This window comes from Macaca nemestrina, chromosome 8 (assembly GCF_043159975.1).
Source record: "Macaca nemestrina isolate mMacNem1 chromosome 8, mMacNem.hap1, whole genome shotgun sequence".
Lineage (NCBI taxonomy): Eukaryota > Metazoa > Chordata > Mammalia > Primates > Cercopithecidae > Macaca > Macaca nemestrina.
The window spans coordinates 130,059,998-130,087,609 of NC_092132.1; the positions used below are offsets into that span (position 1 = coordinate 130,059,998).

Consider the following 27,612-nt stretch of genomic DNA (forward strand, 5'->3'; position numbering starts at 1 on the left):
GATTTTCACTCATTCATTAAAAGTGTGAGTGACTATTGAGTTGCATGATAGTTTTCAAATAATGAAAACATATCCTCTCAAAATTCTATGCTTTCACATTTTAATTGCTATAAACAAGACTTACTTTTAAATTAAAACTCCATCACTTTCTTAAGTATAGATAATAAGTAAAACAATACATCAAACCTCGATTTGTAGCATTTGGCTATTCTGTGCTAAAGTTCTCCTATCATATACCATTGCAACGTGGTGTCACTGGTCAGAGAGTAGGGAAGAGGTGTCAGAGACTTAAATAACCATAGAGCATAGATGAGTCAAATGTAGTAGAACAGGGAGTGATATGTTTTGAGTATTTCCTTGATTTTACCAGAATTTATTTAATTATGAATTTATATAGGTTGGGTTTCAGTAGTGGCTGTGTTGAGCAACCAGCTCACAATACTCCTTAAAGTTTAACAGTTGATGTTCACAGACCTGTACTAGAAGTCTCCAGCATGTCACTGATTTTAATCCCTGCAGCTCAATCAGTTTTACTATAGGAAGCCTCTACCTGAGCACAAGGTCAGGGGTTGGGGGTGGGGTGGAAAGGATGCCCTAAGAAGCCCTTTTTCCTTGGAAGAACTGGCTGGAATTTGTATCAGACCAGTGGGCAGTGGAGATCCTGGCAAGGCATATCCTGGGGCCGCAGCTGGGCTGACACCCACACCTGGCACACAGCTTCACAGGAAACACTGGCAGTGCCAGCCCATCAATGACAGCGAGGCCATAAATGGGGAGACGGCCAACACCAGCATGCAGTGCATCCCAGGAGGCCCTTGGTTTCAAAGCCCAATCTTTAAAAATATGTCTGAGTTTCTAGTCTCCCAGCATAGACATCTATGGAAATTTAGGTAACTTTCATTAATTGTTAAAAATTATTTAGAGAAGGAAACCTCAGGAAGAAGCCTAGTCTTCCTGGTGACTGGCCTCGCATCATGCCATTTTGGGCGTGAAAAGATGACACGACCTCCTTTTCTCATATCCATATAGCATTGCTTGGCTATTTGTGACAATATTATTAAATTACCAGAGCGACGATTTTCCAGTGATGTGAGAGGCTTCAACACCAAACACAAACCTACAAAGAAGCTTGAAAATACTCAGTTTCATAAATGACCACACAGAAAAGCCTCAAAAATTGCGTTTTTATTGACATTATGGTTCATTAAATCATTAAGCCTTCTTTGCTGGCTCAATTAAAATGTAAGCAATGTAGACTTCTCAGAATAAACTTCATATATAATGATGAAGGAGATGTGTATAGGATATAAATGATAAAATGAAAAATATTTACATTTAATCATTCTTGGCATGAGATAGAAAAATACTGCACGTTCAAGAGCAAGGCAAAGTGAACACAGAGGAATAACATAAAACCTGAATTCTATTCTTCTTTCTATTGCCAAAGCCTTCCCCCATTGCGTGGTATTGTTTTTTTATAGGCCATACTAGTAAGATGAAAGAAGCGTTAAAGCATAGTACTTGTAATTTAACAATTCTAGAGTGCTAACTCTGAATAATTCAGCGGTGCATTTTAAGGTGCTTTGATGGAAGGCTACTTTCTTTTGTTCTCCAAAGGGCAGAACTAAGTCACAAATTCATGATCTTTAAAAAAAAAAAAAAAAAAATGAAAGATTAGGCCTAAACAAACAGCCAACGTCTCTAAGTACATCTGTTTACCTGTTTCCTGGACTGATAACAATATAGAAAGTAGAATAACAGTGAAAGACCATTATGTCTAAGTACACAGGTGAAAATTCACCAGATTCCTGGGACAGTTAGCATTGTTGGTTCTTGTCCTGGCAAGGCAGCATCTCAGTGAAGCAGACTTTTGGATTCACTCTCTGATTAAAGGAAAAATAAAGTTTGGAAGCCAGGGTTACAACAAGTTATAAAATATTATGTAATAACAATAATGAAAATGTATAGAATGTAAATTATGTGAATAAGAATTCATATTATTTAAGAGACAATATTATTCGCTGTATTTTATGAGTGAAAAAAAAATCTAGTTTAACTGCATTTAAAGTCCCACAGCTAGTTTGGGGCAGAAAAGACTAGAATTTTAGTTTCCTGAGAACACCTCCAATTTTCTTTCCATGGTATAAATTGCGTATCTTGCACAGTAAGGGGCATGTTCACCTAGGGTTCCAAGTCCCTAAATTGCTGGATGATTCTTTTTCTTTTGCGATGCTATGTTTCTGGCCTGGGCACAATTTCCAGAATTTCCTGCAGAGTGGAATCATTCCATGATCCACGCAGGCTGCATTAAATGGTGCTTGGTAAATAACCAAGCGTTGGTCCTTATCTTTGACCTTGCCGATCCATTCCCAATGAAATGATAATTGATGGTGCTTGAGTCCATTATTTTCTTTATACTCTTTGTGCAGTTTCTATTCCAGAAAAGATTCGGGAAAGGGGAGTAAAGAAAATATATCCTGAGTCTTTCTCCTATTTTTGATTTTTCTTGTTGCCATTTTTATATTTAGAGGTTATTTTTCATTGAAACAAGTACCATTTTCCAAGTAATTGGGTTCCGTAGCCCAACTCATATAGAATTGTATAAGACACAGAACTACTACCTGGGTTATGACTCATTGAAACACTTTAAATGGAGTAAAATTGTCAAATTTTATAGCATGTTCTTAAATGCTATTGATTTTCTGACAGCCTTGCAAATTAAAACTACCAACTTCTAACCAAGAATAAAACGAGCTCATTAACTGAGGCTGTTTTTAAATACACTTTTCTTTTCTCATTTTGGTTGGTATTAAACTCATCATTCTCTAACAGGAATTTAAAAGGTTTTGGCATAGATTCCAGCAGCCCTAATCTCACAAGGGTCAAAGTAGCTACTTTTCATGAGTGTTTGTCCACAATCCTTCGTCATGTTCATAATGGTTGCTAGTTTTCCTCTCCAAAATTGAGTCATTTCAAAAATATAAAATACATTGTGTTTTAGTGTATTATAGAACCCAGTGGCATATTTTTCTCAAATGTGAAATAAAAGTGAGAAAACGTTTTGGAACAAAGAAAGCAAAAGGTCTTACGTGGTATGGTTTGGAGCGTCTCCTCCACAATCAGTTCCAGGCTTCAGTTTACACTTTAGGGCTTCGCAGCAGAGGTTGGTACATTCCTTCAAAGCACACACACAATGGAAAAAGGTGGTTCAACACTTTCTTCCCATAGACTAGGTGATAGAATTCTGGTACAAGATGGCAATGAAAGTTTACTTTTTAAGCTAAATTACTCTGATAGGCGAATTCCAGTGACAATGACCAAGGACATTGAAAAATAGAAAACAAAATATCATCAGCAATGAAGACTACTCCTTAGAAGGTGAGAAATAGAATTATTCAAGAATTTTTCAAAAATAAATTTTGTCTAGATGTATGATGTGTATGTCCAAACTAAAAAAAAGAATGACATACAGCAGAAAGAAAAATATGAAAATAATTTAAAAGACCTTTCAAAAGTGCAGGAACTCCATGAAGAACTTTATGTATATAAATTTCCTCAGAAAATTTAAAGGCAACTTGTCTTTTAAGACAATGCTTAATGTTGTAAAAATATCAGTGCCCTTCAAAGTTAAATATAAATTTAATGCATTTCCATCAAATCTCAATGGTATTTGAGGACAAGTTTGCAATAACAACAGTAATGACAAAATAATGAAAAGATTTGACATTAAAATGCATTATCAAGTTACAATCTTTAAAATAGTGTCATGCCTGGGAGAAATATGTAGACAGAAAGCTTATTTTTAAAATAGAAAAAAACTCCTAATTATATACCTAGGAATAATAAACTGGCATATCAGATCTATGAGAAATTGGATTAATCAATAAACAATACTGTATAAAGTATATATACTACTTTTTGGATAAGAAAACAGTTATTTAGAAATTCAGTTGTTCCTAAACCCAAACTCTCTAGTTTTATTCAATTACAGAAGAAAAATATCAACAAGATATGAAAATAATACAGGAGTTGACTGACATAATTCAAGAATTTTAGATGTTACATATTCTGTATACAATGGTCCTCTCTTGGCCTCTTCCTTCTTCTTTCTCCCTTTCCTTTCTGTAAATACATACCATTTACTTGCTGAAACCAGAAGTACCTAGGGTTTTGAGTATCTTCAATTGTCTTCCACCCAAGAAACCATAGAGGAATTTAAGCAAGTAAGAATGAGATAAACATAACTCTAATTTATTATAAAATAATCAAATCTTTTGTAAAATTCCGTGCTTCTTTATAATTAACAGAAAGTTTACAATATTCTTCACAAATGACTAAGTTATGCTGCATAGACTTCTGATGTGATCTAACCACCTAAAATTTCTGAATACATAAACTGAAGCATAGAGAGTTTAGACACCATGCTCATTGTCACAGAGCCATCTTAAGTAATGGATACTTCTTGGGCTGCATCCTGCTTCACCAATGATTAGCTGTGTATCTTTGAAACTAGTTAACTTTTCTGAGCCTCACTTTGTCTCTAAATTGGGACAATGGCAATATTTTGTATATTTGTGAGTAACAGAAGAGATGGTGTATATGAAAGTAATTTTCAGATTATCTGATATGTGCAATATCTTCAAATAAGAATTCTTAGTCTTTGTCTTAAAAGTAAAAGAAACTTGTTATGACACCAGAAATATCTTTTAGAAGCCAATGGGATTGCAAGTGGTCAGCGTTGTTTAGAGTATACAAATGCCTTGAAAGAGTCTGATTTATAGAAATTAACAGAATCATAGTGCTTATTCTGGATGTTCTATGTTAATAGCCCATTTTCTACAGATTTTTGTGATTATTTTTTCTTTTCCTCTTTCTTCTCTGTTTTGTTTACAACCTGGTTTACACGTTGGCTTGATGAGAAAAGACCAACTCTCCCTCTGAGGAGAACTTACTTCTAGATCTCTAATTGTTCCTGTTCAACAGATGATCAACTATGACATTATGTCATTTAGGGATTTCTGACTAATACACGTTTTGGAAAGATCATAAGTGACATGTTATAGTTAACAATTAATTTCTTTACATTTAACTTCATATAATTACATCAAAATCATGTCCTGGTTTTTGAGATGCCTTTCAAAGGTTACTAAATTCAGTAGCAAAAACACAAGTGCAAATCTACTTTTTACTATGATGCGAAGTTTGTCTTTAGAAAGAATTTCCAAAAGAATATTGGAAAACAAAAAGAAAACTGCATAATTCTTCCGCCCCAGTCAAAATCTAATAAATAATACCTTAGGAGAACCACAATCACAATCTTCTCCCACTTCCAGAAGGTGGTTCCCACACACTGGTGTTGTCATTATATTTGTAGGAATAGGTGCTTGCAGCAGGCACTTTGGTTTCTGAGATAAAAGGTATCTTTCAAAATGTGCGCGGCAAGACGTACTGAAATCCTTTGGGAATTTTGAACTGTAATCAGAAGAAAACTCAAATAATATGATATACAGTGTGGTGCCTTCTGCATGAAACACAGAATGAAGATAAAGAAACACGAGACTCTGGCTTATCTAACTGTATTATCGACCTCAATGGAAATTCCAAATTTGGCAACCATTTAGGACTGTACTGTATTAAATGTGGTAGGTGATAGAACATGCATACTGTGGTATTTGGAAATTTTTTTCCTAGAGCCTAAGTCATAGAGCTGAAAGGATTTCCATTGCCATGTGGCCATTTAGTATTGTTCTGAAGGACAGCAGTGACAGCTATCACCATTTGTAATAATCCACTCATTTTGCATTGAGAAATGAGGGGCAAGAGATAATAATAATGAATCAGTGAAAGGAAGTAGTTGCAAGCTTCTGGGCTGTATGGAAATATTTCTTTTCTTCTTTGTGAGCATTTCAAGAACAAAGTATGTTTGATTTATTTTTCTATCCCAAAGTCTTTGCAAAGTGCCTGGCATTCACAGGTAATTCATAAATCGGCAAAAATAGATGATTGGTTGATTGATGATAGGAGTATAAGACGATCCTGTCATCATCATAATGAGATGAATATTTTTAGAAACTATGGGTTCATTTTAAGTTAGACTCATTTTAAGTTAAAATTATAAGGTCACCATACTTGCAAGCTCTATCTTGGCATATTTATAAATCTTAAAGAATGAGCCCTGGTAGTTTTTAAAATTTGTGCCTCAAGAGACCGGAGGTTGAATTAATGGGATACACAACCCTTGGGAAAAAATATGCCCATCCAACATCTGTAGACTGCTTCCGAATTCTTTAAGATTTGGAAAACATCTCTCTTCTTCTAGGATGACGAGGTCTCACCTCAGATACTGATTCATCACACAACTGCCGGAGGGACACTTGGTGTCGAATGGAACATCAGGCATACCAAGGACATGGCCCAGCTCATGTGACATCACTGCTACAAGAGCCACACTATTCTTTTTTTTAGCCTGGAAAAAAAAAAGTAGACACATTTATTTATTCTGTTTTTATTCAATTGTTGCCAATGTGCAGTCTTTAAAAATGGCTTAAGAGATGAAAACTAGTGAACCATTTGCTAAATGTGTATTGCAAAATGTTGAAAGAGCATTGGAAGTGATTGGGTCCTATGGATACAATATATTTTATTCAGTAAATATTTGTTGAACTAATGGATACTAAGTTACCAGTAAATCATGGTTAAATTAATTACATTCTTCATAGGAAGTACTCATAGGCACCATATCAGAGGTCTCCAAAACCTATTGCTATGATATCTATGACACTGGAGTGCTTGGACACATGACATCTACATTCACCTTTCTTCCTTGTCTGGCCTCTCTGGCCACAGATACTGGGGATGAATAGTGTTAACCCGGGTCACAGAGGGTATTGGATCTCCTTTCTGTTCCAATATTCCGACTCTGGTTTTCTAACATGAACTAAAGAATGACATGGCATGCTCTAGCAAGGCTGATGTAAGGAGATGTTCTGTTTCATAATCCAAGGGGTCTTCAGTGCAATGACCTACCAGTAGTTTCATTTCTACCTTGATTCATTGATTCAGCAAATGTTCATTTTGCTCATTCTATATAAGGTGTTATGCTGGACTTCATAGAGGATGCAGAACCACAGGGAGGCTTACTATAAATTTACACACCTCAATAACAGCAATCGAAGATGGGGAACACAAGGAATTTGAAGCTGCCAGTCCCACGCGTCGATTGTTGAAGCTAATCCCGCTGTATGAAAGTTACAGATACTACTGTCACAATCTGAGCCTTTGTAACAATTAGCTTTTGTTAATTATGTTAATGAATTGCCTCACTGCCCTAGCCTTTTTATATGGACTAGGCCCAAAAAAACTTCTATTCCTTCGTGTTATAATGACCATAGATGGTTATCTTATATCCAAGAGCTCATTCTATCATCTGATTATTGATCCAATAATCTCACAGGTGAATTGCTAGTGGTACAATGTCAAGCACTCTGACGGTTGATCAGGGAACTATTACGGAGCTGAAACCCTTGCTAAGGAACCTTGGGGATAGCGATCCATTCTGCCTACATTCACCTGGCCAGCATGTGCTCACCTGAGGAGCTGAGCATGGTCGTGGATCTTTTCCCTCAGGTTGGAACTGTGCCATCTCAGGAAGTTGTTAAACGTGGTACTTCCGCTGGGCACCACCTTTATCTTATCACCGTCAGACCAGATTTCCATACCTACCAAGGCCACTTGAACATCTATGGTGTTATAAATCTGTAGAAAGAGCATTTATCTTCATACAAATGTTCAGGATTCCTTTTGTGTTTGAGAACTTTTGTTGACCCCAAGTGATGGATAAAGTGACAGACTGTAAGTAATGAATTTCCATTTTGAAAGTAAAAATTTTAAAAATTGTCTTTGTTGCAATGCATATAATTTCACCTCGATGTTGATCCTTGTTCTGCTAAAATTTCCCTGAACTGTTTAACTTAAGGCATTTGTGACCTTTTTAACCTCTTGTTGGTGAAATCATAGGGAAGTTCCAGGCTTCTATGCAGAAACACGAGGTTTACATGACTAATGTCTTACCACATTGAGTAGGTTCATCACATCAAACACAAAGCTTCTTATCAGAGTTAGATTCTCATTATAGTTCTTATACTGTAAAATACAAAACACAAAGTATAGTGAAATGGCAAATTACACTGAGAAAGCTGATGGCATACAGGATTTCACATTTTAAGAAAAATTATGCATTTCACTACAATGAACATCTGTGCATTCCATAATTAAATAATGTAAGACTGTGTTCTGGCAAATTCTATTTCAAATGTTAAGAGTTTTTTGATAAAAGTGTGACATTCATGTAAAATTTTAATGTTCTTATAATTTTATGATTTTAAGTTGAATAAATCAAATTAACAATTTTAAGGTTTTTAAACAGAATCATGTGATTAAAATTTGATTATAAGCAACATTTGCTAGATAGAAATGTAGATTCTAGTATTTTCCTCTGTATCTATCAATATAATTTCTAAGTTATATAGAGTTTTGTGTTGATTTTATATTGACATAATATTTATATTAAATATATTTAATTTTATATTAAGATATGAAGTATTGTAATATTTTAATAATGCATTCTTTTTAATTTTTTTTTGGTTGATTTCCTGTAGCTATCTGGTGTTAAGTATATCGCCAATATCTAAATATGTTCGTGGCAGATGGATATTAAAGGGGATGAGGAGATAATAACTATTGCTGGCAAGGCAAGTAAACAGCCAAGACACCCAGGTGGACAAATGCCCCATTATTAGCTAAAATAGTTTATTGCTTGCTTTTGCTTGATAAGTAAACTTAAAAGGTGACTGAACTGGCCAAGAGGCCTGTGTGTTTCATACTCACAAAGGCATTATCCAGCACCAAATAGAGATCAATGTATTTCTGTGCCCGAAGAAAGTCTTCTTGCTTTACAAAGAATAAAAGAACATTGTTAGTCACTGTCTTTATCCTAAAAGATTCTAAAGCTTAAAAGGAGACTTTTTTCCCCTAAAATAGAAGATAAATAGAAAAATAAGTAAATAAATTATAGACTTGACACATGTTACTCATTTCTAAGAATAGTAGTATATCGCCTATCTTTGCTGAGACAATTGAAGTAAATGATGAGGTAATGGAATTGTATTCACCTCTGGGCTTTTGAGTGATCTAGAGATTCGAATTGGGCCTTGTTTCCCGCCAGTGCTCCTCACACCACATGTGTAGTTAGCTGGGTCTTGTTCCTCCTGGTTAGATGTAAAGATGGCATGTTCTTTCTTGTCTGTGCTTTTCAGAGGTTTTATCAGGTATCTTTGATGATGATGTGTGAAGTATCCTCTGGGAGATATAGAGACTTGTATTTCAGGATTCCTGACACACAGAGTCATATTTGCATCCAAGAATGGATTGATGTCTGCCCCTCCATCCCAATTTCACACATAGTCTTGTCATTCTTAGACCTTTCAGCTAACTTTTGGTAATGTAAGTTAGAATCACTATTTGTCGATATAAAATGAAGCCTAGCTTACTTACCAAGATAATTCTGAACAAGAATTATAAAGATGAAGCAACCCCAAAGAATTTGGAATTTGCACCATGGTAAATATTTTTCCATAGTTTATTGATTCATTTAACAAATATTTCATGGCAGATCCTAGGACTATAATGGAAAATGGAGTAAGGGAATGTTTAGATAGCAAGAACCCCAGAGGGGAACATGAATGATCAACAGGCCAACCAGAGTAACATGCTGGGATTAGAAGTAGCTTAAAGAATCCCTGTTTCTATAATCATAATAGTATGATAATTTGTTCATAAATAGAAGGTGAATCCATATAATAAAATATTACAATCCAACATAACTGTTCAAAATTATATTCCTGAAGGTATGTTATGATATGTGAAAAACTTGTCATGTGTGTTATGAGCCATGTTGGAAGAACAATGTGTTCTATATTTTTATTTCAATGCTGTGAAAGATACATTTGTCTATATATGTATATAGGGTGCCAACATGACAAAATGTTAATAACACTGATCACTTAGAGGTCAACTTTTGTGGTAGTTGTTATTTTCTTTTTCTTTTTTTTTTGTTTTGAGATGGAGTATCGCTCTGTCGCCTAGGCTAGAGTGCAGTGGAGCTATCTTGGCTCACTGCAAGCTCCACCTCCCAGGTTCATGTCATTCTTCTGCCTCAGCCTCCTGAGTAGCTGGGACTACAGGTGCCCGCCACCACACCCGGCTAATTTTTTTTTTAGTATTTTTAGTAGAAACGCGGTTTCACCGTGTTAGCCAGGATGGTCTCGATCTCCTGACCTCATGATCCACCCACCTCGGCCTCCCAAAGTGCTGGGATTACAGGTGTGAGCCACCGCGCTTGGCCTGTTATTTTCTTATTTGTGCTTTTTCTTACTTTCCAAACTTTCTCTCATTGGCAAGAATTATCTATGTAAACAGAAACACGTATACTTCTACAATTAAGTTCAATTGCGACAATTGCAGGGAAGAATGTTTTAGAAAACAAGAAGTAACTGTTTCAGAGAGTAGGGTGGACAAACATGGAAGTGGATCCAGATATCATCAAGGTCCACAGTGTAGCATTCTTGTTTTACCATTCTAGGCCTGACTTCTCCTAGAGCAGCAGATTATGAAATGACTGTCAGGGTAATACTTTGTTCTTCACTTTAACCACATATATTCCGCATTTCAGCAATGAAAAATTTACCAAAATAGTAAGAAGACAATATCTAGTAGCCCTTAATTCTGTGTAACAAAAAGCATCTTGATCTTGAATGATTTTGATAGTAGTTCTTACCTCAACCCGTGACAAGTACTAATGCTGGCAACAGAATTCTTTTCATTTAGGATGTTTCCTTTATAGTAACAGTGTTCCTGGAGTGGAAAAAAGAAATTATGCTTCAGAAATGTGTGTGTGTGTGTGTGTGTGTGTGTGTGTGTGTGTGTGTGTGTGTAAAATGTATGAACTATGAGAATACATGTATCACAGTTGTGAGGAAAGCTACTGTCTTGAATATGTAAAAATTCTTCAAGTAGTGACTGTGGCCAGAGCAATTCTCAGAAACACAAACAGCAAGAACCTCCGAGGTTTTCAGAATTGCTTCACTGGAAGCTCTGTATATTTGGTGGCTGAGCTGTTTTTCTGACATTAATTTACACTAAGGAAGAGTCCAGGGAAGTTAAACTTAGGTGGGCTCGTAGTGAAGGTGGTTGTTTTCTCTGAGAAGTGGCCAATACTCTAGGGATTTACAGTACTCCCGGTGGGTCCTCAGGTTTGGGGGTCAGTGCTCAAGAATTTGGCTTCCCTGTCCTGAGTCCCAAAGGCACTGTGCATTACAAATAAGTAAAATGAGACGTCTATTTTCCTAGACTGGGGAATCCTCAATACTTCACACTGTCACTCCTGAGCTCCTCAGACTAACTTATTTAATCACTGTTTTAATTGATCTATTAGTGGAATCCCATTATCAGCCTCAAAGATTCAAAATTACTTGTCTACAGCTAGAGATTCAGACATGATTGCTGGCCCGCATCTGCAAAGTTAAGGGGCCACTTATGTGGAGTGATCCAAAAAAGGTAACGAAAAAACTCCAGTGCGAAATAAATTGACCTGCCTCAGGGTCTGAAATTCCATCTGTGGTCTTTTCTCCCTGTTTGGAAGAGATCTTGTCAACATAAACATTTTTTCATAGAAGACTTGAGAATATTCCTCATTAATGTATCATCAGCTATTAACAATTAAGCATGAATTAATTTATCAGACACTGTCCGCTGAAGATAGTGTTAGCAAAAATTCAGATGTTCATGAAATAAGTTTTGATGAGCATGGGGAACAAAGAACCGTTTTGTGGTAGAAGTCTATTTTTTTTTTTTAATAGAGAAATACACGTTTAGGGTACCTTGTAGGATGGCTCTGAGAAACTCTCCTAGCTTGGGAACGTGAACATCTCTTGACTGAGATTTGTTGTATTCTCTTTCTGATACTATATGCCATGATTCTTAATGTCTGACATTTGGCCCTGGCATTATCTACAGGATAATGATTTAATCAGATATAAAAATAATAATTAAATAATTGATATTTCATTGCTGACCTCAGGATAAATGCATATATCTCCAGAAAATAGTAAATAGTGACATGAGGTTTTAAGTACCCATAGAGAAGAATTTTTCTAACCTATGGATAAAATGGTCCAGGGACAAGTGGACTTTTGGTTGCTTCCAAAAATGTGACACTTGGAAGCCTTCTGCTGCTCCTATGTTTTAAAAGCTGAATGTGATTTTCCAAACTGTTGTCTCATTGGTCACAGATGAGCACCTTGCTTTCAAGTCCTTTGATTATTTTTTGAAGTTGTTCTTGGACCTATGAATTTTATAAAATAATTGAGTCCTTTGGGGATCTTAGTTAACATTAGCACAAACTAATAACATCTAAAACTCAAAAGAGTCTCACAAAGGATTCGGACCCTACCATGTTCTCAGGCTTCGTGGTGATTTCCTCTCCTCTGGGTGAGTACAGTGTTTCAGTATAGTCTGGCCCCAGGAGATGCCTGTAGAGAGCAGAGAGCTGCATGAACCACTCTGGGTGGTAAGAAAGGCAGAACTTCCTGAACTTCAGCACTAAAAAAGTGATAGTGTCTACAATGAGAAATAGCTAAGGTTCTGACCTACTAATCCTCTTCCAATATTGGAGCTCTGCTACTGAAGCAAATCAGAGAGTTAGTTCTTCCTATTAAATCTGAGGGAGGAAGTCCCCTCATCTCCTTCTCATCTGTAGATTCCTTGTCTTCAAACCAGTCATTTTGAGATTTCCTGCACCAAGGACACAACCTCTACAGAACCTTTGAAGGGTGCTGAGTCACAAATATGCTTATAGGCCCATTGCATTCAGGGAGAAGTTTACTAACTGTTATAAAACTAGGAGGAACCCTATCCCCTGGAATCTATCTCTAGGTCATGCATCTTGAATCAGCCTTGGACATACATTCTCATAAAAGAATAGAAAGCATCATCAAAGTCTTGAGTTTATATGAGTAGAAAAAGATGTTCAGTAAGTTCCCGGAAGGTCAAGGAAGAAAGTCATTTACATATGCCATTCCTTTTGTTTTACACTTTGTATATAATTTCCTAGGAAATCTGCCTTTTAGCACAAACTAATATCATGTAAAGCTCAAAATGCCTCATGTGTTCTATGTCAAACCACACTAAATGGAGCCTGAAAAAGATTGCTCCCCAATTTCATAACCTAATCCAGTGATTAGACTTTTGGAAGGTACAACTTACTTGGATTTTTGTAGGGAGAGAATGATTTCTTCTCCATTTAAGATCATCTGATATTGAACTTCGGGTTCATACCTTTCCTGAAAACATTTAATTACACCAAACAATTTATATTTCTGAACATAACTAAAATAATTGTAATGATATATGTAGTATATATTAGAAGAACAATTACAAATGCATATAGGATAAAATCAGTTCTCTGGTGTTTTCAAAATATGTACGACAAAACACATTATGCACTAAAATGGACTTTCAAAAAGTAGAATTATGTGATAATAACACTTATAGATTAAACTAGCTGTAATACATGAGATAGGGACTTCTCATTTGTCCTAATGTACAGTATACTGTGTCAGGATCCCCCAGCCAGGGAATCAAAACAAGGTGTGTATTTTTCTTACTTTAAAACCAAACTAAATACGCTTAAAAACAACAACAACAACAACAAAAACTCACAACCCACTAAGAATTAGGTAACAATTACAAAATGAGGGAAATACTTGCAACAATGTAATAGTCAAATAATTGATATCTTTAATCAATAGTAGAAATATTGTGTTAACTACTGATACAAAATTTAATTCTTCACTATTGACAAAACGGCTGAGGAAAAAGACAATTCACTGGAGAAAAGGGGTGGTGGTGAGGCTGGCCAGGAACAACATCTCAGTTAAAGATGGCTGACCTTCCTGGGCTTCTCTCCTCACTCTCAAACTGAGAGAAATGTCTAAGCAGCTTTATCCTTTCTTTTTTTTTTTTTTTTTTTTTTTTTTTTTGTGTGTGTGTGTGTGTGTGTGTGTGTGTGTTTTAATTTATTTATTATTATTATACTTTAAGTTGTAGGGTACATGTGCATAACGTGCAGGTTTCTTACATATGTATACTTGTGCCATGTTGGTGTGCTGCACCCATCAACTCGTCATTTACATCAGGTATAACTCCCAGTGCAATCCCTCCCCCCGCCCCCCTCCCCATGATAGGCCCCGGTGTGTGATGTTCCCCTTCCTGAGTCCAAGTGATCTTGACTCTGCTGCTTAACCATAGCGGCATTCTGAGAAATTGTGAGCTGTCTCCTGAACACAGGGGAGCTGTATACATGGGCTTCAATATGAAACTATTAGATGGTAACTGTAACATCACTGCTGTTAGTGAAAAGGCTTTTTATTGCCTCTTTGGATGATTGTAACATCTACCACAGTCATTCACCTTGCTTACCTCTTTGCCATGCTTTTCTGTCTGGTTGCTCTCGATCTCTCTTTTGTGTAAAATGTGAAGTTTTATAGGACGAACTATTTCATGGAGCGTTAATTCAGGTGTTTGCTTTATGGCTATTGCTACAGAAAGAGAAATAATATTCACATAAAAGATTTAAAGGTTTCGGTTTTAGTCGTCTTGTGTTTTGTTTTCATTTGTTGGGTTGCTAAAAGGGCAGTGAAGACTACATTCCTATGTAGAGAGCAAACATCAGGAATAACAAATTGATTCTCCTACTTCAGCTTTGATGACAAGGATTTTTTTTTTTTTTTTTTTTTTTTTTTTTTTTTTTTTTTTTTTTTTTGCTCTCCCTCCCCGCATTCTGAAAAGGCATGAAGATTACAAAACAGTTCTTCAGATGATCTCTCAGTGCATGCAAATGCTGGACCACCATACCCAGAAAGGACAGGTTATGGATTAAGAACAGGGGTTGTGTGAGCCTAGAATTCTGCCTGTAGTAATCTATTTCCTTCTTGCTTTAGAGTCTTCTTAAAAATCGTGAAGTTTTCTCTCAATGCCCTCCAAGACTTTTTTTTTTCTTTTTTATACCCTTTTCCCTCTGAAGCACAACTCCTGACTATACACTCTAAAAATAAAATTTTTCCTTTGTATATAATACTTTACTTTTAGGAAAGACTCTACTAGCAGTAATTTTATTCCTCAGTGTGACAATAAGCCATGATGCTTTTTCTCTCAGCATTTTCCCTCAAGACTTTAGATTTCAAAGAAATAAAGATTTTGTTTGCCTCTCTTTGAAGAGTTTTAAAGCCTTAGAGAGGAAGGAGAAATATTGTTTATGGACACAATGTTCTTCTTGATGTACTTGAAATTACATTACATAGACAGATTTTCATTGTTTACAAATAATAGAAATTATCTTGGAGCCAAAAGATGTGGTCTTATGCCCTAGCTAAATAACCTCATAGAAGTCACTTCAGCTTTGTACCAGTTTATTATCTAAGGTATAGGTTAGTGTAAAACTTGAATAAGATAAAATATATAAAATTATTTAGCACCCTATTAGGAAGATGGCAGCATACTTTTTCTATTTTTTCTTTTAATTATTCAATCATTCTTATAAGGTCAGTCTTATTTCTAAATGCTCACATTTTCATACATACGTATCTGTGCTTAGAGACAGTTTTCCACTCAGTATGACAGAGTGATCTTAGGGAAAACAGGAGATTTTATACCTGGCTGATACAGAAAATGAAAGGAAATCACAAAGCAAGAATTCCCTCCTAGTCAGCTCCCAAAGTTCTGCTGCAATACTCTCCCGAGCAGGATTCATCACACACTAAAACAGGAAATCTACAAATGTATGAGTAAATGATCTTTTATTAAAAGAGAATATGAGTCCATTAGTGGAAAAAGCCATGCGCTTGGAATGAGAATGAATTTTAACAATGTCTAGTCCCAACGCTAGCACTAATCATGCAATTTTGGAAGAGCCCTCAAAATCTCTGTTTTCCTTCCTCACTTCTTGTTCTACCTACCTTATTTGTCTTTGGGGAAACTTTATAAGAGTAGATTACAATGTGATTTAGACAAAAACCTTTGCAAGATATATAAAGTAAAAAATCAAAACAACAACAACAACAAAAAAAACCACCCAAATCAAACAGTATTGTTGTTTTGTTTTGTTTGTTTGTTTTGAGACAGAGTCTCGCTCTGTCGCCCAGGCTGGAATGCAGTGGCCCGATCTCAGCTCACTGCAACCTCTGCCTCCTGGGTTCAAGCAATTCTCCTGCCTCATCCTCCTGAGTAGCTGGGATTACAGCTGCGTACCACCACACCCGGCTAATTTTTGTATTTTTAGTAGAAACGGGGTTTCACCATGTTGGTTAGGCTGGTCTTGAACTCCTGACCTCGTGATCCACTGCCTTGGCCTCCTAAAGTGCTGGGATTACAGGCATGAGCCATTGTGCCCATCCCAACAGTGTATTTTTAATGAATATCAAAATGATAGTAAAACAAGGTTGAGTGAAATTTCAACCTCTTAAAAACATATTTTAAAAACGGAGACATTGGGTCAATATTATACTCTTAACTATGATGTGTCAGATCACTACATTTGATTTTTTTACATAGAAGAAAAATAATGTAAAATTATTACATTCTTTTCTAGACAGTAAGCAACTTATCTTCTCTGATATTTCTTTTATATTAAAACTCAAGTATTCATTTGACAAATATGTATTGAATGCTGACTTTAGGCCAAGCACAGTTTGAGGCTGTCAGGTTAAATGAAATAATAGAATAGATAGTGACCCATGCCCTTATAAAATTCATTCTATTGGGAAATGATGTTATATTACATATATTTATACATATGAAGTATACATTATGAATAATTAAATTATTTACAGGTTGGAAGATGATAAATGCTATGGTGATGAAATATATCAGAGTAAAGGAGATTGTGAATGCCGGATTAGAGGTGAGTGTTGCAATTTTAAATAGGGAAGTAATGATAGTCACATCGAGATGATCACTTTTAAGCCAAGACTTCAGGAAGATGTGAGACTGAACAATATCATTCTTTGGGAACAAAGAGTTCCGGATAGAGGAAAGAGCTAGTAATAAGGTTTTAATGTGAGATCCTGGACAGAGAGTGCATTTAAGAAACCACAGGGATCTAGCTGGAATGGAATGAGAAGAGTGAATAATAGAATATGCAAGTAGGTTGGTTATGGAAATGAATAGATTGTGCAAGACCTGATTGACTCTTACAAAATTTGGCTTTTACTCTGTGTGAAATGGGGGCCACTGGAGAGTTCAGAGCAGAGAAGTAACATAATCTGACTTTTGTTTAATAAGATTGCCCTGTCTGATCTGTCGAGAATATCCTGCAAAGAGGCAAGTGTAGAATCAGAGAGATCATTTAGGAGGATACTGCAATAATCTAAGAGAGAGGTGGTGGTGACTTAGATGAAAGTGGTATCAGTGGAAGCAGTGAGGTGTGGTCAGATACTAGATATATTTTGAAAGTGAAATCAATAGAATTGGTGAAGAATTGGATATAGAACATGAAAGAGAGGAATCAAGGATGACTCGATATTTTTGCCTTGAGCAAACAGAATTGCCATTGACAGACTTGGGGAAAGGTGAAGGAAGAATAGATATGTGGGAAAGGTTCTGGGTATGTTGTTTTGAGATATCTACTAGGCATCTGTAGAGGCCAAAGCAACTCCATCTTGGATGCTAATCTGGCAAGCTGGCTTCTGATTAATCCCTGTTCTGGGAGCCCTCTAAGATTTCCAGTGTATCCATTGTTCGTTGTGTAAGAGCAGGTACTTATCATAAATGTTGCCTGTAGGTCAAACAGCTGTGATGCTATCATACCTCAATTGTCCTGTACATCCCTTCTGAACCACCCCTCCCCTACAGTATAAAGGCCCTGGATCTGGAGAGTAATGGAATAGGGATCCACTGTCTGTGTTGTCTCGTCACCACTCAGGACACAGACATGAGTTATCTTTGTAAGCCCTTATTAAGACTTGTTTTCTAAAAAACTGGATCTTTTAGCCTCTTTCTTTGGCCTCTCAACTTCCTTGGGCTTTGGGGCGGTTTGCATAGACCTGCCCACCATGAACAGTATCTAAGTGGGTTTGTTAGAAATAAAGTGTACATTTTAGTGTGGAAGCAAAAAGTTGGGAGTTGTCCTCTTGTGGATGGTACTTAAAGCTAAAGATTAGATAAATCACCAAATGACTGAACACTGCTACAAAAGAAAAGAGTATCAAGCACTGAGCCCTGGGCTATTCCAACATTAGGAAATTGAGGAGAAGAGGAGGAACCAGTAAAGGAGGCCAGTGTGAGGTAGGAGTTCACCAAATGAAATGGTGTGTTTCAGGCCATGGAAAAGGAAAGAGAGAGGAAGGCAGAGAAAGAAAGAGTTGAAAAACATGAGAATACGATGCCCCCAAAATGACCACTGGATTAAACATCCTTGAAGCCGTAAGAGCAGTCTTGATGGAGTGCTGGAGATGAAAACTCTGTAGAAGTAGGATAGAAGAGAATAGGGTGAGACTAACTAGAGAAAAAGTGTATACACAGCACCTTTGAAGATTTGTTATGCAAAAGGAAATGTGAGTGAGTGGTCAGAGTGGTGGGAAAAACTATAGGGAAAGGACGCAAACCTTCTGAAAGTTCGGAAGATTCTGCAGAGCCCCGGGAAAGAATAACTGAAGGCAGCTGTTCTATAACCCTGAGGCAGAGGGCAAGGAGCAGGTACAAGGGAGTATAGGGGGCTTTCTCTTAAACAGGTTCATCTACTTATGTTGACCTGGAACTGACCTTTGATCATCCACGCACCTGACGTTCCCTGAAAGGGGAACAATAAATGTTAATTACCTACAGGTTGTTTTTGCTCCAGGTTTTCGGCATTGAGCTTGCACTGAATAAAAGCAAGCAGCTCCAGCTTCTCAGGGCTGCTCTCTGGCCACCAGAGCCAGGCGGTCACCTCGCTGTTCTTACAGTACATACCTGTGTCTGAATACTCATTTCATCCATCTGCCAGCATCTGCGGGACAGACCCGGCAGGTGGTGCCCCACGTGAGGAATGCTGCAATGGATGGCGATGAAACCCTCGAGAATGAAAGTGAAGTGACTGCAAAGTAAGTAATTGGTGATTGGTGGGGATTTCAAAGTTTGAGGGGATTTTCAAGCTAGGGTTTCATCATGGGACAAAGTTATCAGCTCAACAACAACAGTATATAAAAGTATTGAAACAGCTGCTTAAAGCTAGTGGAGCCTGTGTCTCAGAGGCACAATTAAAGGACCTAATGCAAACTGTTGCTTTCTATAACCCATGGTTCCCAGAAGAAGGCATGCCAAACCTAGAGCTCTGGGAACAATTGGGGGAGAAATCTTAACATCATGCACAAGGGCAACAGGTCCCAGTAACATCTTTAACATTATGGGCCTTAGTCAGGGCTGCTTTGTCCCCACTCTACACAGAAGAGCCTTAAAAGGGAAGGAAGGAAGAACCATTATCTACCTTACCGCCGCCTCCTCCTCCCTCAGCCCCACCATTACTGGGTAAAGGTACCACAGAGGAAACAAATATTTTCTCTGAGCCCCCTCCCCCAATAAAATGGAAAAAATACAAGGGATACACTACCGTTACGGGACCCTGTCTTAGGCAAGTGGAATTAGAAGGGGAACTCTTGACCTGTCCAGTGATGCAAGATCAACAAGGCAAACAGGTACATGAACCCACTGCTTTCAACACTTCTAAAGAAATAAGAAAAAGCATTAGAGAACAGAGCTGCTAGCCCATTTATGAAAGGATTCATTGAGACCATAGCAGACTTCCATATGACCCCATGGGACTGGTCAGTGCTAGCTAAAACAACTTTAGAGACCAGGCAATACCCCCTCTGGCAGACAGAATATGATGAGCTATGCGAACAACAAGCCAACCAGAATCAATTGGCCTGGCAAAACGTAACAGCTGCTCTCTGGCCACTAGGGCCAGGCAGCTCTAGCTAGCTGCTCTTACACTGCATACCTGTGTCTGAGTACTCATTTCATCCATCAGCCAGGGTCTGTGGGACACACTTGGCAGGAGAGAGAAAATTTAGGATGTTAATTGGCAGAAGAGAAAGAAAAAGGATATTCATTTTAAGTTGGGAGAATTTATATGCTGACAGGAATGATTCCATAGGGAATATGGAATAGATACAGTAGGAAGGAGGGAAAATGTTAGGTCAATGTCCTTGTATGAGAAGGGATACAATCTAGAAAACAAATAGAGGTGTTAAGCCAGCACAGATAGGTCAGAGAGAGGAGCAGAAGGTAAGGCTGATCATATAGGGACAAGAAGCAGTAGACTGGTGAATATGGTGGAACACAAAGTAAAACCTTCTTACAATCCCTCCTATTTTCCCCAGAAACTTCTGGCATGTTTTTTATATACATAAAGCAAAACAAATGTAATGCTGAAGTTCATTTTGCTTAGCAGTTCAATGAGTACAAGTTTGTTGGAACATGATTGTTTCATGTACTATTCACAATGATGGTAAGATTTTATGGAAGTTCCAGAAAGTTGTGAGCTTGAAAGAAGAATAATTTACTAGATAAGATTGTGTGTGAGTAAACATAACATTACGAGGTATAAAATTATCTAATTAACTGCAACCTAATGAATATCTTCTAAAATAATAGCTTTTATTGTTAACTATTGGGTTATGTAAAGTAATAGGGAGGAACATTTAAAAATGTAGGGCTGCTTGGGCACTATGGATATCGTAGACTCTCATCAAATTCAGAAGTATTTCAGTGACTTTTTCAGCAGAATTTTGAGAGAACAATACAATAGTAATAAAAAGAAGTTTCACTTTTCTAGAAATGTATCAATGACTGTTTTGAGGCCTCTGAGGAATGGGGGAAAAAGATGTGTAGATGATTTTTTTCATTTCAATCAAATTCTATTTCATTATATGTTGTGTGACTTTAGATACAATTCTCATCAGACAGCACAGGCATAGTTGTTCAGTTGGTCAATTAATGTTTTCTTTTGTTTAATAATGTAATTATAATATATCTGATTTTGGTTTAATAATGGAATTATATATGATTTAGCCCTCATTCTATTTTAAACTCTTCCCTGTTATTCATCCTAGCAAAGGTATGATTAGGAAGTTGTCTTAAATACATGGATTTGATTTTTGGCCAGGAAGTTAGTTCTGTGTTGTCATTGGGATGGTGTGTTTTAGAAAAGAAAATAATAGATCTAGTAGGGTTATTAAATAAGAAATACAATTCCAGAGACATCCTTCCCAAATCATTATGCAAATCACAAACTGTTGACTGTAAGGCTGTCCTTTTATATTTATATGGATTGAATAATTGCAAAGACTTCAGTAAGCTATGTATATATATCACATAATTATTAGTATAACACTCTATCCTTTTTTGGGGTATAGTATTGGTGATGGACAATGAGGAAATATAAAAGAATATGAAAGCTAGAGCCAGCCATATGTGTGGAGCTTTTGCTCAGCAACCTTTAGGCAAGTGAGAATTTTGTGGGGAGTTTGGATAACTCCTCAACTATGTACTTTACCTGTTTCAATACAGGGTTTAGCACAAATATGTTTAACATGGAAATGTGCAAGTTTACAGCTTGACTTTTAACATGCTTATTATGTGATCACTAGTACAATAACCAGTGACTTGAAAATTATTTTTAGGGTGTGTATAGAGTGTCATCAAATTGGTTCATCTATCAATCAATCTCAAAGACAAAAGGGATTTCCTTTCCAGAACTAGTCATTCTGACCCTGTCATTCTGCTTTTAAGAATTTTTCTCAAGGAAATATCCCAAAGTGCAGATTTTTAAACAGCCGTGATTCATGAAGATGTTAATAAAACTTTATTTACTAGAGAAAAGACATAATGAATGGAACAACATGTAGCTTTTTGTTCCTCTATTTTGGAAAATACTGTGCAGACATAAAATTTATTTGTTAAAATATATAACAATTGGAGGAAATAGGACAAATTTTAGAATGCATGTTTCATATAGTGGTTTAAAATATCTTCACTCAAAAAGATACACACACATATATATATATAGTTTGCTTTTGCAGAGAGGTAGAAAATATACCAAAATGCAAATAGTAGTGATCTTTTGACCATAAAAACAGATGCCTTTTTTTTTTTAAAAAAAAAAGCACTTTAAACATTCATCAAATAATTCGACTTTTATGTAAAATGCTGGTGTAATGGTACTTACCTTGAGTTTGAACAATGAGCCAGAGTACAGGCAGCAGGACCCAAGACATGGTGGCTACTGCAGGTAGCTGGGAGGTCCCACACAGCATGAAGTTGTGGTCTCCCCAGTGTCCAGTTTTATCTTCCCCAATTTCTCTTTAGAAGTTGAACAAGAAAATTAAAACTCCCACTTTTTGTGTGAGATTGGGGAATGTTTCTTAAGAGGGTTGGGAAATTGTCAAAAAATTGCAGTGTCAACATCATGAGAATGTTCCTCATCTTTGAGAGATATTTACGGCTGTGGTTATAGCTCGTTAAGGACTCACATCTGGACACTGTTTGCCCTTGGTGCTCCTATAGCAGTGGGAATGTGTGAACTGAGACTGAGGTGCTCACGTGCATATCTACATACTCGACAAACTGGACCATCACGATTGCTGTTCAGTATCTTTATAGAAATAAATCCGCATATTTAGGACATATATCAGCATTCTGTACATATTTCGAGAAACTGTCACAGTGAACACAATCTAAAAAGCACCAGGCAAAGTCCTACAAACCAAGATACTGCAAATCTCTCAAATGTTCAGTCTCCTTATGAGTCAACAGGGGATGCTGATAATATTAACTACCTCAAGATTCTTATAAAATTCAAATGCATTTGCACACATGTGCACATGCATGTAAAATTGTAAAGAAATGTGCATGTATAAGAAATGTGCAAAAAATGTAAATAACCTTGACAGTGCTATCCTTGACCAAACTCTACAACCTATGAAATATGTTTCAGGTGTACTTTTTGAGTTCTACCTTATAAAATAACAATGTTTCTCTGACAAATATGGTAGATTTTCATGATCATAATGTCACAAGTTTATTATGGGGAAAAAAGTTGATTGCCAATGATCTGACATCAAGAAATAACTTCTGTTAACATTTTTATAATGTATTTTCATCTTTTTATGGAGAAAAGGAAAGCTAACCTTATTGGGCAAAGGGTTTAAGAAACTTATTTTTTCAAGGCACTATAACATTAGCATTAAGCATTCTCATGACATTGAATATTAAGACGTAATTTTAATGACTATCATATTTTGTGCATACGTTTGTGTTGAGTGTCCATGTAATGTGTGGTTGTGTGTATTTAATAGAATTTCTGGCGACTTCAGGATAAATGTCTAGAAGTGCTATTTAGCTAAAAAGGTTAAATCAACTTGAGATTATTGATAAATATTGACTCAGTGCTTTTCAGAAAGTTAGGGCCAAATTAAATTATTATGTATAGAATTTTCCCAATCTAAAAACCCATACCTTCTAACTGCTGAACTTACTTTCCACTGATACATCTGGGAGTTTCTTAGCATCTAAGAGGAAGTCTAAAAATCCCCTCTCTATGTCTATTCTTCATTTTGTTGCTGTTCTAGCTTCCTTTAAAATAGTAGCATTTTCTCTTATTTTGCATTTCTCTTTCTGGTCCAGAAGATAAGCATTCTTCTTATATCCTTTGTGATCCGCCTTGAATATTTTAACAAAGTATAATTCTAATTATGTCTCTATCAAATAATAAAAGAATCCTGGAATGGTGAACTCTTATGAGTGCCTTACTCTTTGCCACCTTGGAAGTTGTCAAGTATTTCAGTTTGTTATGATTTTGACCCCCATGTTACTCACTATTTTTGTGTTTTCTACAGGTGTTTGAAATTATTCATGTGTACCAACTTCTTTGCTCACAGGTCCTTTTAGCATCAATTATTGTTTCTTTTTAATTCTTCATTAAGCATATTCGTTTTTATTATTTCCATAGGTTTTTGGGGAACAGGTGGTATTTGGTTACATGACTGAATTCTTTAGTGGTGATTTGTGAGATTTTGTTGCACCCATCACCTGAGCAGTATACACTGAACCCAATTTGCAGTCTTTTATTCCTCACTCACTTCCCATTCTTTTCCCCCCGAGTCCCGAAAGTCCACTGTATCATTCTTATGCTTTTACATCCTCATAGCTTAGCTCCCACTCATGAGTGAGAACGTACAATGTTTAGTTTTTCATTCCTGAGTTACCTCACTTAGAATAATAGTCTCCAATCCCATCCAGGTTGTTGCAAATGCCATTAATTCATTGTTTTTTATGAATGAGTAGTATTGTGTCATACATATATGGTATATACATGGTGTATATATGTTATACATGCATACATATATACCATATGTGTGGTGTGTGTGTGTGTATATGTATATGTGTATATATACACATACACATGCATACACACATACCACAGTTTCTTTATCCACTCGTTGAATGATGAGCATTTGGGCTGGTTCCACATTTTTGCAACTACAAATTATGCTGCTATAAACATGCAATACACAATGAAATACCACCTTACTCCCACAAAAATAGCCATTATCAAAAAATCATAGATGATGTTGGTGTGGATGCAGTGAAAGGGAACACTTCTACACTGCTGGTTGGAATGCAGACTAGTACAGCTGCTATGGAAAACAGTGTGGAGATTCCATAGAGAACTAAAAGTAGAACTGCCATTTGATCCAGCAATCGCACTACTGGGTGAAACTTTGCTATCTTTCGGTGACCGTTGTTGCTGTGGACAATTTTGCTTTCTGGCTATTCAATGGAATTATATAAGTAGTAGTGCTAGGGCAGTTGAATATTGAAATCATATTAAAGTTGTTTCTAATACATTACTACTACATTTCTAAGAATTCTAAGATGATTCTGACACTATCCTTGCTATTCAGATATTCCTGCAATAAAGTCTAATAATGGAGACAGCCACAAACAGGTAGTCTGTACAAATATGAAGTATTATGATTGGTGTTTGTGTATTGTGTTGAGATGGATTTTAGAAGGGACATATCGCTTGATAGGTGGAGATAATCAGATAATAACTAGAAAAGGAATAGTAGAGCTGGTACTATGAGCAAAGCCATGAGTGTATAGAAAATCATGGTGTTTGTTGAAGCGTATGTTCCTCATGACTTGAACATAACATAAAGGAATCAAACCAAATGTCCACCAATGATAGACTGGATAAAGAAAATGTGGCACATATACACCATGGAATACTATGCAGCCATAAGAAGAGGGTGAGTTCATATCCTTTGCAGGGACATGCATGAAGCTGGAAACCATCATTCTAAGCAAACTAACAAAAGAAAAGAAAACCAGACACCACATGTTCTCATTCATATAAGTGGGAGCTGAACAATGAGAACACATGGACACAGGGAGGGGAGTATCACACACTGGGGCCTGACCGGGGCCTGTTGGGGGATGGGGAGTTAGGGGAGGGATAGCATTAGGAGAAATACCTTATATAGGTGACGAGTTGATGGGTGCAGCAAACCACCATGGCATGTGTATACCTATGTAACAAAACTGCACGTTCTGAACATGTACCCCAGAACTTAAAGTATAATAAAGTAATAGGTATGTGATATAAAACTTGTAATATATGCAGGGGCCAAGTTATGGGGGAACAAATGATCTTAAAGAAGGTACATATTTGAGCACTACTTAGCTTATAAAAGTGTCAGACTTGCTGATTGATTGTATGTAGCCACTCACAGTTGGAAGAGACAGAGGAATCCAGAATGACTTCTAAGGTTCAGCTTGAGCCACTATATAAGTCTTCCAATTTGGCGTCTTGATGGAAGTTGCAGTTTGTTAATTCATTAAAAACAGGAAATATATATCCTGGGGCACCCTTCAGGACCACAGCACCATGATGGTAATAGATGTTTAAGATATTCATTGAATATATGAACACCATAAAAAATTTGAAAACTAAACTCTGCATAAGATACAGATGCTGTTTATTAGATAGTTGAATATCAGCTTATAAATCAAAACTGTGGGAATAACAGTGAAGAAATTGTTTACCCAGTGCATCTGGAGGGAATGAGAAATAGAATATATACAGAGCCTTATGAAGACAATATTTAAGGATTGACTAAACATAGGATTTAATTTATGATCCTAAAACTAAGAAATCACAACCAACATCCTGATTACCGAGAATTTTATTCCCATAATGCTTGCAACTTAACATTTTGGAATGTTGCATAATAACATATCTTTGATTTGGGGCAGATGTTTAAATGTTGTCTAACTACAAATGAAAATAGAACAACATGGACAAAAATTATGGTAATATCTTGCACAAGTAACAACTTTTGCATACATGATTTTCTTTGGTCATATAACAATAGATATAAGCAGTCGGTTCAAAGATTTTGGTTCCCATTTTATAGATGACTCAGAGGTTAGGTGATGTATTATACTTCAAATCACCCAGAAATGTAATAGATGTCTCCAAAGTCATTATGGTGGGAAAAGACGTGCTTGATAAAGAATTTCAAATATTTTACTGTGGGAGATCTCTAGGATGGCTTCAACTGCTTCAAAGAAGGCTATCTCAAGGATATGAGAGTGTAAGAGTCAGAAGTTCAAGATGAGAAGTAACATAGTGGTGTCCATGCTCTGAACTCCTTTGATACTCAGGAATCCCTATTTGCTTATGACTGACATTGGGGGAGGGGTCATGTTCCCTACCTCGGTGGTCTATCAGTGTATTGGAATTATCTAATGAGATATTTTTTTTCCAATTTGAGCTTGTCCAAACCCACCAGGAATCCCTACTGGAGAAAGCTGTGTTAATAGTAATATTAGCTGACAATTACATAGCCAGGCATTGTTCTAAGTGGCTTGCATGCATTCAAACATTTTATGTTTATTACAACCCTATTTAAAACATATTTAAACAAAAACATGTTTAAATATCTTGCCTGGATCCTACCAATTTTGCTGACCCATATAATGTCAGTACATCCAGTTTTTCTATTTTTTTCTAATTATGGACATTTTTACCTTAAAATTATAACTGCTAAGACTTTGAAGTAACATAGCAAAAACTTAGTGTTATATTCAGAGCAAAAATAAAGATACAACTTTATGCACATAAATTATACTTTTAGCTATGGAGTTCAGTGAAATCTTTCACTAATGATACCTTGATGAGCTAGAAAAAAATACATATATGTATAACACATTATCTTTTTGCCTTTATAATTATCACATTTTTTCTAACATTTTATATGTATAGTGTACATAGGTTGTATATATAATGTATATTTAATATATAATTATGTATATAATATATAAAATATATAATATAATTTATATTTACAAATATTATTTTTATATAATATATAAATAAAATACATACATATAATATTAGAAAGGTGAGAATTGTAAAGGCAAAAAGTGGTTGAGAGATCAAGGTCCCAGAAAGGA

At 36.2% G+C, this 27,612-nt stretch overlaps 1 protein-coding gene across 1 annotated transcript; it reads right to left on the bottom strand.

Moving 5' to 3' along the window:
- Positions 1 to 1,168: 1,168 nt before the first annotated feature.
- On the bottom strand, positions 1,169 to 22,627 carry LOC105482054 (ADAM like decysin 1). The gene is made up of 14 exons (XM_011741926.2): positions 22,319 to 22,627; positions 14,536 to 14,654; positions 13,321 to 13,397; positions 12,509 to 12,587; positions 10,835 to 10,911; positions 9,171 to 9,357; positions 8,887 to 8,949; positions 8,071 to 8,142; positions 7,589 to 7,755; positions 7,156 to 7,237; positions 6,336 to 6,466; positions 5,295 to 5,472; positions 3,090 to 3,175; positions 1,169 to 1,883 (listed from the first exon to the last, which is right to left on the bottom strand). The coding sequence occupies exons 1-14, from the start codon at positions 22,404 to 22,406 to the stop codon at positions 1,877 to 1,879; spliced, it is 1,413 nt and encodes a 470-aa protein (XP_011740228.2). The 5' UTR covers positions 22,407 to 22,627; the 3' UTR covers positions 1,169 to 1,876.
- Positions 22,628 to 27,612: the final 4,985 nt, after the last annotated feature.